At 36.2% G+C, this 14,789-nt stretch overlaps 1 protein-coding gene across 1 annotated transcript in view; it reads left to right on the forward strand.

Moving 5' to 3' along the window:
• The first annotated feature begins 2,464 nt into the window (after positions 1-2,464).
• The window catches only part of LOC114754243 (hydroquinone glucosyltransferase-like), a 43,869-nt gene continuing 31,544 nt past the window's right edge, over positions 2,465-14,789 (forward strand). The window contains exon 1 of the mRNA XM_028943032.1: positions 2,465-2,726. Within this exon, the coding sequence (XP_028798865.1) occupies positions 2,465-2,726 (262 nt within the window). The remainder of the gene's footprint in view (positions 2,727-14,789) is intronic.

Genomic DNA, 14,789 nt, shown 5'->3' on the forward strand with positions numbered 1-14,789 from the left:
ATAAATTTGGAAAATGAAGTAAATTGAGATATTATATTTAATACTAGATCTAATCTCCAACTAACGATTATATTAAGTATCGAGGGTAGTGTGTGTGTGTATGTATGGTCCCTAGGCACCCTTCGCATAAGCATGAGCACATAATTTCTTTATTATACATTCAAAATCAAAAGAACACATGTTTGAGCACTATTACAGTCGAGGTAAAATTAAAGAGATTAACATTAAAAAATTTAAAAATAATCTGAGTAACAGATGGTACCCTCCTTGGTTGATTAGCATAAAGAATCTATCAAATTTGCAATATTTTAAACATAAATCAGTTTGATTATAAATGTTTTTCGTGGATTTTCATCTTATTCAAACATCCACGCTCAAGTATATTTTTCATCCTATCAAATTCAAACAGAGCTTGTCATAAACTGTACGCGTGCCAACAGTATTTCATTTGTCTTCATCCAAGAAAATACGCTTGAGGAGATTCAAGCATTTGAGGATTTCAAATTAAAGAGATCTATTGTTTAGATGTTAAAGAGATCTATAATTAAAACTTGTACTTTAATGTGTGTGGATGTCTACGTATGACATTTAATAAATTCAGCACAAAATTAAACAAAGTTATATTTGAAATTTTCAATTTCCATTTTTAAATTATGTATAATCACTTTTAAATTTTAAATTATATAATATACATAAAAATTTTAAAATTATAATTCTTAAATAATTTTTTTCATATATACTTCAATATTTTCACAAATCTCTCCTGAAAAAAAAAATTCACGTATATTAAAAAATGTTTAGAGTTAAGTTGGATTTCTACTTCTATATTATTTTCAAGCGAAATGGTCAGCTTCAATTTTTTCCCCCATTAGTGAATAAAAAATTATACATAAGACCTTAAAAGATTACATATAGTTGACTAATTAAAAAAAATCATTAACAATTAAACTTAAACTGACTAGTATGCATCTATATCTACCACTCTGTGTGTAAGTCACTTGTAGGAGAAATGTTTATTCCTAAATAAGTCATTTGTTCGGTAATTAATCACTTTTTTTTTCCAATTTCACCTTTATTCAATACAATAAAAAAATATGTGAGAGAAAATGTACAGCATATATTTTATACCCTATCTTTAATGCGGACAATGTGGAAAATTTTATCAATTTAATACATTCCATTGTATGGGAGAATGGGGTACAAGTGACTTACATACCACTAAATTTGTTCCTATATACAAGTCATTTGTAGGAAAAAAATTGTTCCTAACTATAAGTCTCTTGTAGGGTAATTAATGATCTTTTTTCAAATTCAGTCCTATTAAATACAATAAAGAAAATAGGTTAGAGAAAATGTACAACGCATTTTTTCAACACCATTTTTCTTTAATGGAGGCTAAGTGTGTGAAAATTGTATCAATTTAATGCGTTATTAACAAGAATGAGATACTAATGAGTTATGTCTATGGGAGTAGAGTGGTCCTCCCTCTAGTCCTTATTATAAGAAATCAGCAAATTAATTCACTTATACTAACAAAACTAATTAAAAGTATTAAATTTGTCATAAAATTTAAGTAATTTTCAATATTACTCTCATTAATTGTATTAGATTAATTTTTATTCTCCACTATACCCATGTTAAATACAAGCATATAAAAAAATTATTTAATACTCGTTCAAACTATTAAAAGGTCTTATGTAAAAATGATCAAGAATTTCTTTTAGAAGGGCTTCTATAATAAGCGCAAGAGGGAGCGCGTTAATTAAAAGACCACAATAACCTATTCCTATGTATCTATAGATAGATCTACGGCATTTAAGACTTCGAGCAAACGACGAAGCCGACATTAAAATTAAAACTGATTTAATTTAATGATTTGACCGCTATTTTTTGACCCTCATTTTGTATGATTCCAGTGTACATTATTTCTTTTAAGTGAGCTGCTTATTAACTATTTTCAGCTAATAAGCTTCATATATTAAGTTTGTCAGATAGGGGTTTGATTTTGAGGTAAGCCATGACAGTTAGATAGACTTGCAGGTATCGTGGGATACGTGTTAGATTATGATTTACAAACGTGTATATATATATATATATATGTATGTATACGTATATATAGGAATGAAGTATTTTCTACTTTCACTTTTTCTTGCATTTGTTTCCTTCCCAAGTACCTATCAAGCTACCGAACTGTCAACTTTCCATGGAGAAAAGAAATCCTTGCATCATCATGGTTCCATGTCCAGGGTTTAGTCATTTAATACCTCTGACTGAGTTTGCAAAACGACTCGTTGTTCACCTCCCTCATTTCCACTTCACTTTCCTTGTCCCCACACTCGGTCCTCCCTCCCATCTGCACTTTCCATCCTCCAATCTCTTCCACCGCGCATAGACTTCACTATTCTTGAACATGTCGACCAAAACGACATCCCTCGAAACACCCTGCACCCACCAACAAAAATGCATGACTGTAAAACTCGCTCTTCTGTCACTTTGTCAAGCTTTGAGCTCATTGAGTTTCCATGCTCAGCTTGTTGCTCTCATTGCCAATGTATTCTCAGTGGATGCCTTAGAGATTGCAAAGCAGTTCAACCTCAAATCATACGTTTACTTTCCCATGTCTGTTACTTCCTTGTGTTTCTGCATCAAGTTTCCCGAACTTGATGAGGATCAAGAGATGGTTTCTGCTGGATTTCGAGACTTATCACAACCTTTGAAACTTCCAGGTTACCAATCTTCTTGTTCTTGTTTAATTTCTTTTTTTCCTTTTGCCTCTTTGATTCTTGTGAACTTTAGTTCTGTGAATTGGTTGGGTGAATGAAAAATGTAAAAGGAATGTTAAAGAGCTAATAATTACTTCATTCAGGTTGCGTACCATTAAATGGTAAGGATCTGTTCGACACAGTTCAAGAAAGATCAAGTGAATCCTACAAAACAGCTCTTTATAAATGTAAGCGATTGCATTTAGCAGATGGTATGATAGTGAATAGCTTCCTAGATCTGGAACAAGGGGCAATAACATCACTACAAGAAAGTAATCATAAATAACCTCCCATTTATCCAGTGGGGCCCATTTGGAAGACTGAGTCAATTACCATAAACGAGTCAACCTCAAAGTGTTTAAAATGGTTAGACTATCAGCAGAAGAACTCTGTTTTGCATGTCTCTTTTGGGAGTGGAGGAACACTAACACATGACCAGCTTCCCGAGCTAGCCTTCGGGTTAGAAATGAGTGGCCACAAGTTTTTGTGGGTTGTGAGGGCTCCAAGCGGGTCTACTAGTTCGGCTTATTTAAATTCACAAAATGAGAACCCTCTTGACCATATGCCAAAAGGGTTCATTGAAAGAACCAAAGGCCCCACAAATCGAAATTTTGAGACACTGCTCTACCAGTGGGTTTTTGACTCATTGTAGTTGGAACTCCACATTAGAGAGTGTGCTCTATCAAATTTGCAATATTCTAAACATAAATCAGTTTGATTATAAATGCTTTTCATGGATTGTCGTCTTATTCAAACACATGTAGTACACGCAAGTGTATTTTTCATCCTATCAAATTCTAACAGAGCTTGTCATAAACTGTACGTGTGCCAACAGTATTGGCAAAGTGCATGGGGCAGGTGGTTTGTTAATCCTTGCTTAGGTAAGAGGTAACCATTTTCCAATCCTTTATACATGCTATCATGGTATTATGAGTAGTTTTGTTATTTTCTCACTCTGAGTAACAATTTATCATCTAAATGTATTTTATACATTAAAAAGAAAAATTTATCTTATGGGGTTTTGTTTGATGTTGAATGTTTTGGGAAATTTGGAAGTTATGCCACCTATTTAAGTACTTTTAAGATGTGGACTTACTCTTTGGTAAAATGCTTTAGCATGATTCATGTGTTGGGAAATGGTAAGAGACATGGTTAATACTACCATGTGGTAAAGCCTCTACTAATGCATGATGGTTGGTTTTTTACGTCTCCCATAGTGAGGGATAGGCCTTTTGCCTCCTTATGTCCCCTATAGTGAGGGATAGGCTGTTTGCGGCTCTTGAAAATCTCCCAAAGTGAGGGATATGGTTGATGGGTTACATCATTGCACTTGCATGAGTTTTGTGGCTGACGTTTATGAGATTACATGTTAATTGCCCCACTTAACACCTCACAAGTACCTACTAGTCTGTACTTTGAATTGGAAATCTTAGTTATTGGGACTTTAGTCTTACCTTATGGTTTAAAATGTTTTCAGGTAAAGGTTATAGGCATACACCGCCAAGAAGGGATGCAGAGGCTTAAGGTACTTTAGCAGTAATTCCTCTGGCATGTGCACTATGTATTGTTGGACTATATATCGCTACTCATAGGGCCATTTGGAAAATGTTTTTTTTGATATAGTAGTAATGTAAACTGGAGACACTTTTGATTCCTTATTTGGTTGGCCAGAGCTCATTTCTTATCTTTTATGAAACTTTGGTTTATGTTATTGGAAAACAATTGGATGGGCTCATGTTTCATATCTTTTGTTACCTAAGCCGGAGGCTCGAAGGCCCAATAGATTCAAATGAATGGTTTGGTTGCATGCAATAGATTTTTGGGTTTCAGCCTACAGGTTTTGATGTCAGTTTCAAATGTATGTGAATTTCTTTTCTACTATGGTATTTTTTTAGGATGGTTTTCCTTTTCTACCATAATAGTGGTTTTATGACGAGTTTTATACACGTATTTGAGAGGGAAGTTTACAAATTGGTACTAAAAAAAGTCCTTTCCACTTTTGCTCATATTAACTCTTTTCAATCATTTTGTTCTTCTAGTGGCAATATATATACTTCATACATACCTTCCTTGTTTATTTGTGTTTTCTTTCTTTCCTGTACTAATGAGGGCTTCCATCCTTAGTTGGGAAGAGGAAGAATGGTAAGGACACGCTAGACGAACCTAGGTGGTAGCAAGCCGCCTCAAGAAAATGAGGCCTTTTTGAGGCAAATGAGAGAGATGATGACGGCGGTCGTAGATGAAAGATTAGGAAAGTTTGAAGAGGACTTCATGAGGAATCAATAAGAGTCAGTCAATAAGGAGGACCAAGGAAATGATGTGACTATAGAGGCACACGGTGAAAGAGGACCAAGAGAAGGCGAAAAGGGGCTTAGAGGTGGTGACCGAGTTGGAGACATACCTTATAAGGAGGAGATACTTCAAAGGGAGTGATATGCCCTCCACTACTAAATGACATCACCAAGGCATGGAGAGAGGTGCATCGTCATGATCCTCTAAAATTCGAGGAAACTTTAGAATCATCAAATACAGAGAAATAGATCAAGCAGATGGAGACCATTTTTACTGTCATTCCTTGTCTTTCTCCACTCATGGTACAAGTAGAGGTAACCTATCTTATAGAGCAAGCAAGGCATTGGTGGGATAGTACAAGACCTTTTGATATATCTCAGTTAGATTGGGATACCTTCAAGCAGATGTTCTATGATCACTTCTTTCTAAAGGAGTTGCGGATGGAAAAGCAATTCTTGTTTTACTCCTTGAAACAGGAAGAGATGCATGAGGATCAGTTTATCACGAGGTTTATTGATATGGCAAAGTATGTGCCCAGGCGGACAAGAGATCATTCATTCTGGCTAGCTCAACAGTTGATGAACTACACAAGGCCAAAGCTGAAACAGCAATTAGCCCTATTGGAAGTCAATACTTTTAAAGAGATGTGTGTGAAGTTGCGAATTATAGCTGGATAGACTAGAGAGGTGGTAGAGGAAAGGAGGGCTGAAAACCAAGCTAGAGCTACCCGTTATCCTGAACCCACTAGAGGAGTGGGAAAAAGACATTAGTTTAGCTCAGGTAGCTTGGGAAACTCAAGAAGGAACAAGAATCAAGGACAGAATCAGAGATCAAATGCCCGGAGGGGTTTTATGCAGAGGCGTCAGAATCAGAATAATCAGGCTAGTGGGGGACAGAGCACCTGTTAGGATTCTTTAGTGACCACCCCAAGTGTTACTGGATCATGCCCCAAATACAGGGGTAGGCACGTGGGGTAGTGCTGGGAGTGCTTCCGGTGCCACAGATGGGCACATATTGCCAGAAACTATCCAGAGAGCTAGCCAATACCTCTAGTTGGTCATTCTACTGTTCCAGGACTCGTTTACGCCATGACCAATGAAGAGGCTTCTGCATACACAAACTTGATTTGAGGTAACATTCTACTCTAGGAACATGTTATTTCTGCTTTATTTGACTCGGGTGCTACACATTCCTTTATTTCTATAGATTGTGTATAGAAGTTGAAATTGCCTATGGTTGAGGCACTGTATGATTTGAGAGTATCTACTACTGTGGGAGTCACTGTCGTAACTACAAAAGCGTGCCTAAGGCTTGCAATTCAATTTGAAAATCAAGATCTAACATAGATTTGTTTTGTCTACCTTTAAAAGGTATTGATGTGATTATTGGCATGAATTGGTTAATGGACAATGGTGCAATTCTCAATTGTAAAAGGAGGTTAGTGATGATTCCAGTAGGTGTGCTATGAAACATCCTACCTTTAACCCCTCAGAGTACTCGTTTGGAAGCGTTGTGGTTCAAGCGATTCACAAAATAAGTCCATAGATTCAACTTTATGATTGCTCAAAGTTGGACTAAAAATCTACAATTTACCAGTAAACAGCAAAAAGTGTCACACCTCTCTTTATAACCCATTATACATCAATTAGAACTAGTATAAGTCATTTTGTAACACGTCTGGTTGAAAAATTTAAAATTTAGGATTCACTGTTCATCCTGTCCGTACACTGTTCATCGGCAAATAGGCTAACTTTAAAAATTCATAACTAATTCTAGAAAACTCAAAACAATGTGGTTCCAATTTTCACACAAAGCTTATGAAGAGTTCTATGGAGGAAAAATAATCCCTAGGTCCAAATCCATCCATAATAATTCCAGGAAATTTGTCAAGGTGCACTATTCATTTGGTAAATTTTTGAATTTCCAGTATTTTTGCCCAACTTTGGAAGGGCATAACTCTTAGCACAAAATTCCAAATTTAATAAATTACCACTTATTTTAAAGCTAAAAATGAGATCTATTTTCCTGTAAACTTTTATGCTCAAACTCTAACAATTGCGCATTATTTTATGTGCCACAATTTTGACACTTTTTATAGAATTTCTATCCCCTAATTACCATTTTCTTGATTTATTTCCTCTTTTTCCTTCAACCACATTCCTTCCACAATGCCTCAAGTATAATTCTAACATAGGAACATGGAATAACAATATGATTTACATCAAAATATCATCCATAACTTAATACAACCATAACATAAAGTTCATTACACATTGCATAACAATTCACCATAATACAATGTTCATAAAACTCCTTTATCCTAAGATCAACTTCTTTCCTTGCTCTATACTTGGTCCACTTCCTAATTAGTGCATAAAATAACATAGGAGGAATGAGATTTCAAAGAAATCTCAGTAGCATATGAATTATAATTATCATGTAAATCAATGCAAGTTTAATTGTGACATGTCATGCAATACAAACCATTCCCAACTCATAGGAATTAACACCAAATAATATGCAAGGAGAGGAACATTATGTTATCCACATTGACATATCACAAAGCATTTGGCTAGAGCATAACCAATGTCAATTAAACAATCAAATCACCACGTAGTTTCTCCAATCCAAGCAAGTAACAAATCACAACAAATAAGCAAGATAAACAATCAAATTATAATTCAAAGCTACCTTTGTAAAGCTTGTCCAATTAATTCCTCCAATGAGCAATGCTTCTCTTTAATTCCTCATCTCAATTCCTATTAAACCAAGCATAAACATAGGCCATATTAATCACAAAACAACTTGGTTCCAACACTTTAACATTAACTTAACAATTTTCCCCCCTTTTTCTTTGATTTTTAACAAATTGATTCCTTCTTTAGAATTAATAATCTCATGACTCAATCCTACATAATTTTTCATGAGGAATCCAATGGTGTAATCAGATTTTTAAAAATCACACTCCTTCCCCAGGAACTCCTCTTGGCAGAATGGGGGTATTTATTTTTAAAAAATTCTGTTTTTGATTCCAATGATTTTAAACACTTTCCAACAACATATCCCTACACAAAAACATGTTTTAAAGCCATTGGAATCATCAAATCAATGAAAAAATAATTAGCTCCTGCATGAACAGTGCTGGCCAAAATTTTCTCTTTAAACCCTAACCTTGATTTCATCCAAAAATCAATCCATACATCACTTAATCTTGCTTATTCCACTTGATTATTAAGGTTTCTATCCTTTTCTAAGCATCACATATCCCAACCAAATTTTGGCAGAATTTCCAGCATTTTTCCAAGCCAATATCTTAATCCAATCAATGTAAAACTTAGGGATAATGATGCTTAGACATACCTTAATGTTTTCTTGAAGTAAGTTGGATTATTCCTTGCCTAAAACACCTTAAGATTTTTGAAAAATAGAGCTGGATGAATAGTGATAGAGTCTCCCCTTATTTTCTCAATTTTCTAACATTTTTTTGTATTTTCTAAGGACGTATATATGGAAAATTCAAGTCTACCCCTTCCCCTTTAATTTGACAAAAGTGGACACCTAATAAGGTGTATGTGGCAGCCATCAAGTGTCCAAAATATTCAGATCACTCCATGTGGCTTTTCTTTAGATTTTTCCACAAAAATATCTCTTAATTTCACATTTTATTTAATAAAAATGGAAGGACATGAAAGGTGCACGAAATTGGGCCTTTAATGAGTCCATTGTGGGTCCCACAAATGGTTTAGGCTGGCCCAAAAAGCTGGCCTGCAAACCAAATCATTATCCCAAACCAATTTGAAACTTTATCGGTTAATGTTCACTAGAACTAGAACATTCCATAATTTTTTCAGGCCTCCAAAAATTTATTTCTCTTCATGATAATTCACCTTTTAATATGAGAATATGATGTGAAAATTTTCAGAATTTTTCGCCACCTCTAGGTATTTATTCTGAATTTTTTCTGATTAGGCCTTTATTGGTGTTACTGTGGGAAAATAAATTCCCTAAAATTGATTCCTGAAATTTTAAGGCCTAAAACTAATTTTATAAATTCCAAAAAAAATTTATATGATTTATCCATCAATCTCCCAAATTTATTGAGGCCTCTAACTAATTAAAATAATTATTTTCCTTCAATTTCCCAATAATTTCCTGAAAAACTTCCGTTTACGGGAAATTCCATAATAATTCATGTTCACCGAAATTCTACCCTTTGGGCCTCAACCAAGTTTCCAAAACTTCCAATTTACACTTTTCCCATTTTTCAGGAATTTTCTAGAATTTTTCTCAAATTTTCCCGTTTTGCTCTTCCTAGACCAATCATTACAAAAGCCAGCCCAGACCTTATCGAGGTTTCACATAAAAGGTTGTTTCATTTTTCCTTCTAGCTCCTATATTGACCCTCATCCCAATTTTTGATTCCCTATAACCAGGTGAAAATTCTTGGGATATGACAATGCTATGTGTTGAGATGTCTGGTGGTCCAGTTCTTTTATCTGTTGCCCAAGTGGATAAGGTAGTGAAAAAGGGATGTCAGGCTTTCATTGTCTTCTTTTCGATTAGTGGGGATGAAGCAAGAGGATATGGTGAGGTAATACCCAGAGGTGTTTCTAGATGAGGTTGCAAGATTACCTCCAAAGCAGGAGGTGGAGTTCTCTATAGATTTAGTCTCGGGAACCATCCCAATTTCAAAGGCTCCATATAGAATGACTCCTTCAGAATTGGTAGAATTGAAAATTTGGAAAAGGGATTTATCCAACCAAGTGTGTTGCTGTGGGGATCACCAGTTTTGTTTGTAAGAAAGAAAGATGGTAACTTGAGGCTGTGTATTGACTACCAGCAATTAAATAAGGTTATGATCAAGAACAAGTACCCGTTGTCTAGAGTTGATGATTTGTTGGACCAACTAGTTAGAGCATCAGTTTTCTCTAAGATTGACCTGAGGTCAGGATACCATCAGTCGAGGGTGTAAGCAGAGGACATTCCAAAAATGTCCTTTTGGACTCGTTATGGACACTATGAGTTTTGGTGATGCCTTTTGGACTAACAAATGCTATAGCCATCTTTACGGACTAGATGAATCAGATCTTTCAACCCTATTTGGACAGATTTGTGGTAGTGTTCATCGACGACATATTGATTTATTCTAAAAGTGAAGAAGAACATTGAGAGCATCTCCACATCGCACTACAGATTTTAAGGGACCATCAGTTGTATGCTAAACTATCAAAGTATGAGTTTTGGCTAAAGAAAGTGAAGTTCTTAGGTTATATGGTGTCGGCTCAGGGAGTAGCATTGGATCTCGACAAAGTAGACATATGACTTAAGTGGGAAGTCCCTAGATTAGTAACTGAGGTGCGGAGCTTTATAAGATTAGCTAGCTACTATTGAAGGTTTATTCAAGGTTTTTCTTAAATTGTTATGCCATAGACTAAGTTAACCAAAAAGGATCAACCATTTGTTTGGACAGAGAAATGTGAAGCAACATTGCAAGAGTTGAAGACCAGGTTAACTATGGCCCCAGTGCTTACTCTTCCAACCCTCGAAGTACCGTATGTTCCATACACCGATACATCACTAAAGGGATTAGGTTATGTGCTAATGCAAAACAATAACGTACTGGTATACGCTAGCAGGAGTGGTTTTTGCACTAAAGATTTGGAGGCATTATCTGTATGGCTCCTAGTTCGAAGTTTTCTGCGACTATAAAAGTTTGAAGTACTTGGTGGATCAAAAAGAGTTGAACAACAAGCAGCACCGTTGGATAGAGTTCTTGAAAGACTATGATTTTAAAATTAAATACCATCCTAGAAAGGTTAATGTGGTAGTAGATGCTTTGAGCAGAAAAGTGGTGCATGTGTTCCGTATATGAGTTTAAAGGAACTGTTCTTGCTTAAGGAATTATTAGATATTGCAATTTTGCCGTCGGGATAGGCTACTCTATGTGCAGTGCTTAGGGATTATGAATTCTATCAGGACTTTCGAGCAACTCAATAGGAAGACGATTAGCTAGTAAGGATTCGGGTTGAACTGGAAAATAGCCCAGTGCAGGACTATGAATTTGGAGATATGGGCATCCTTAAGTATAAGAACTGGATTTGTGTTCCCTATGATGAGAATATTAAGTGAACTATCCTAGAGGTGGCTCATTGAAGACGTTACGCCATCCACTCTGGTGTAACCAAGATGTACCATGACCTGAAGCAGTAGCATTTGTGGCCCAACATGAAGAAAGAGGTAGCTAACTTTGTACTTCAATGTTTGACTTGTCAGAAAGTCAAAATAGAGCATAAAAGGCCTGAAGGTTTGTTGCAAGGTTAGAAATCCCTCAATGGAAGTGGGACAGCATCTCTATGGATTTTATTGTAGGTTTATCGAGGACACCTGATGGTTATGACCCTATTTGGGTAGTGGTGGATAGACTGACGAAATCTGCTCACTTTTTACCATATAACGTCAATTATACTTTGGAGAGGATGGCCAAGTTGTATGTGGATAAGATTGTCAGGCTTTATGGGGTTATATTGAGTGTAGTCTCAGACCGAGATCCGCACTTTACTTCTAACTTTTGGAAATCGGTGAATACGGCTTTGGGTACTGAGTTGAAGTTCAGCACGACATACCACCTGCAGACTGATGGATAGACAGAGCGAACAATTCAGATATTGGAGGATATGTTAAGGGCTTGTGCCATCGAATTTAAGGGAAGCTGGATTGATCACCTACCCTTAGCCGAGTTTGCCTATAATAGTAGTTACCACTTTAGTATCCAAGGGGCCCCTTAAAAGCACTCTACAGCTGGAAGTGTCGATTACCTCTTTGCTGGACGAAACTGAGTGAAAGGACGGTGTTAGGACCATAGTTAGTGGATGCCACCATGAAGAAAATCGAGATCATTAAGCAGAAATTACTGACAGCTCAAAGTCAGCAAAAGAGTTATACTGATCAGAGGAGGTGACAGTTGGAATTTGGAGAAGATGACTATGTGTTTTTTAGGGTCACGCCTACTACCTGTATTGGGAGGTCCATTAAAGCAAAGAAGTTATCTCCTAGATTCCTTGGGCCCTTTGAAATTTTGGAGGGAATCGGAGAAGTAGCCTATCGGGTTACTTTACCTCCGTACTTATCCAATGTGCATAATGTATTCCATGTGTCCCAACTAAAGAAGTACTACCCTGATCTATCTCACATCCTAGAACCTGAGGCGGTGGAGTTGCATGACAATCTCACTTACTAGGCAGAATCAGAAAGAATTCTTGGTGTGAAGGACAAACAGTTGAGGAATAAGACCATTCAGCTGGTGAAAGTTTTATGAAAGGGGATGAGTCCTGGTGATGCCACCTGGGAGACGAAGGAGCAGATGTAATGCAAGTACCCCCTTTTGTTTTCTTAGTAAGTGTTTGGTGTTTGTTTATGTGGTTTCTTGTGTGCTTGCTTGAATTTTGGGGACAAAATTCCTTAGTTGGGGAGAATTGTAATGTCCTGAGTTTTATTTTGAGTTTTAGTAGCCCTTTAACTATGATTTTTGAGGATAGTTAGTGTTTAAACTTGAATCTTGTTGTTTGGTTTAGGATTAAAGTAAGTTGGAGGACTAGATGAACAATTCCTCTTGGGATTTGTTCGCCACAACAAACTAAGGAGTTTAGGGAGAGTTTCTTCTCAGGAAGCTTTTGCCATGGCAAAGTTAAAGGGACGTCGTGGTGAAGTTGTTCTAGTGAGCGATGTTTCTCTCTCAGGAAGGTCTCCCTGCGGTGAAGGTTGTCTATGAGCAAGAGTTTCCTCTTGCTACAGCGAAGATAGGAGTTTGCTGCCCCAAAGTTTGGTTTTCGTTCAAGTAAATCCCTCTGGGAATTAATTTGCTGCGGTGAAAGTCCCCGTGTATAAATTAGTAGAAGGGGGTCTTATACGTGAAAATTTAAATTTCTTAAGGTAGGAGTTGGAGCTGTGCTAGGGTTTCAAATTTTTAGCTTAGAGGAAGTGCTTCTAAGGGTCCATTGCCTCAAGTAAGTGATTTTAACATCTAATCTACTTTTTCTCTTGGAATTTTTAAGGATTCTATAGTGAAACCCTAAAGCTTTTCTAGGTTTTGTTGGAATTGAGGTTTTTGATCGATTATTTTGAGTTTGAATGATTGTTATGGGTTAGTCTAAGTGTTTAATTGCTGTAGTTTTCTTGGGCTTGGAGATTTTAAAGTTTTAAAGTTAGGGTTTATAAAAAAAAATAGAGGTTTATGGTTGAGGATGATAATACGGAGGTTGAATTTGAGTTTTGTGATTTAGGCTATGATAATGTGGGTTAAATTGAATGTTTAATTGGTTTAGAATGTTGTTAGGACTTGATTTATTCTCTTTGGACATTTGGGAGTGAAATTCCTAGAGTGGATCTTTGAGGTTTTGAATTCTAATTGATGCTTGGAAGGGAAGTAATGTTATAATGGACTCTTATGACTTTGGAGAGTTGCTATGATGGTTAGGCCTTTTGGAGTTGGGTAGAGTTTTGGTTGAGGCTAGGAATTTTGTATTCTCAAGTGTTGTTTTGGCCACATTATTAGTTTAAAAACTAATACATGGTGGTTGTGTGTTTGTGTGCTTGTGTAGAGTAGTTACAAGTCTTGTTGGTGCACAAGGCATTGTTAGTGGTTTGTTAATCCTTGCTCAAGCGAGGCGTAACCACTTTTCAATCCTTTATACATGCTATCATGATATTGTGAGTAGTTTTGTTATTTTCTCACTCCAAGTAACAATTTATGATCTAAATGTATTTTATATATTGAAAAGGAAAATTTGCTTTATAGGGTTTTGGTTTGATGTTGAATGTTTTGGGAAATTTGGAAGTTATGCCACCTAATGAAGTACTTTTAAGATGTGGACTTAATCTTTGGCAAAATGCTTTAGCATGATTCATGTGTTGGGAAATAGTAAGAGACATGGTTGATACTATCACATGTTAAGGCCTCCATTAATGCATGATGGTTGGCTCTTTATGTCCCCTACAGTAAGGGATAGGCTTTTTGGCTCCTTATATCTCCCATAGTAAGGGATAGGCGGTTACGGCTCTTGAAAATCCCCTAAAGTGAGGGGTATGGTTGATGTGTTGCATCGTTGCACTTCATGAGTTTTGCAAATAACGTTTATGAGATTACATGTTAATTGTCCCACTTAATGCCTCACGAGCACCTACTAATCCGTACTTTGAATTGGAAATCTTGGTTACTGGGACTTTAGTCTCACCTCGTGGTTTAAAATGTTTTTAGGTGAAGGTTCTAGGCGTGTGTCACCAGGAAGGAACGCAGAGGTTTGAGCTACTTTAGTAGTAATGCCTCTGGCCTATGCACTATGTATTGTTGCACTGTATATTGCCACTCATAGGGCCATTTTGAAAATATTTTTTTGATATAGTGGTAGTGTAAATTAGAGAGACTTTTGATTCCTTATTTAGTCGGCCGGAGGCCATTCTTATGTTTTATGAAACTTTGGTTTATGTTATAGGAAAACAATTGGATGGGCTCATGTTGATATCTTTTGTTACCCAAGCTGGCGGTTCAGAGGCATAATAGATTTAAATGAATGGTTTGGTTGCATGCAACAGATTTTTGGGTTTTGGCCCATGGGTTTCAATGTTAGTTTCAAATGTATATGAATTTCTTTTCTAGCTACTATTGTAGTTTATTGTAACGGTTTTCCTTTTCTACCATAGTAGTGGTTTTATGATGAGTTTTATACACATATTTGAGAG

The sequence above is a fragment of the Neltuma alba genome, unplaced genomic scaffold (assembly GCF_004799145.2).
Source record: "Neltuma alba isolate B1F8T4 unplaced genomic scaffold, ASM479914v2 tig00010124_pilon, whole genome shotgun sequence".
NCBI lineage: Eukaryota > Viridiplantae > Streptophyta > Magnoliopsida > Fabales > Fabaceae > Neltuma > Neltuma alba.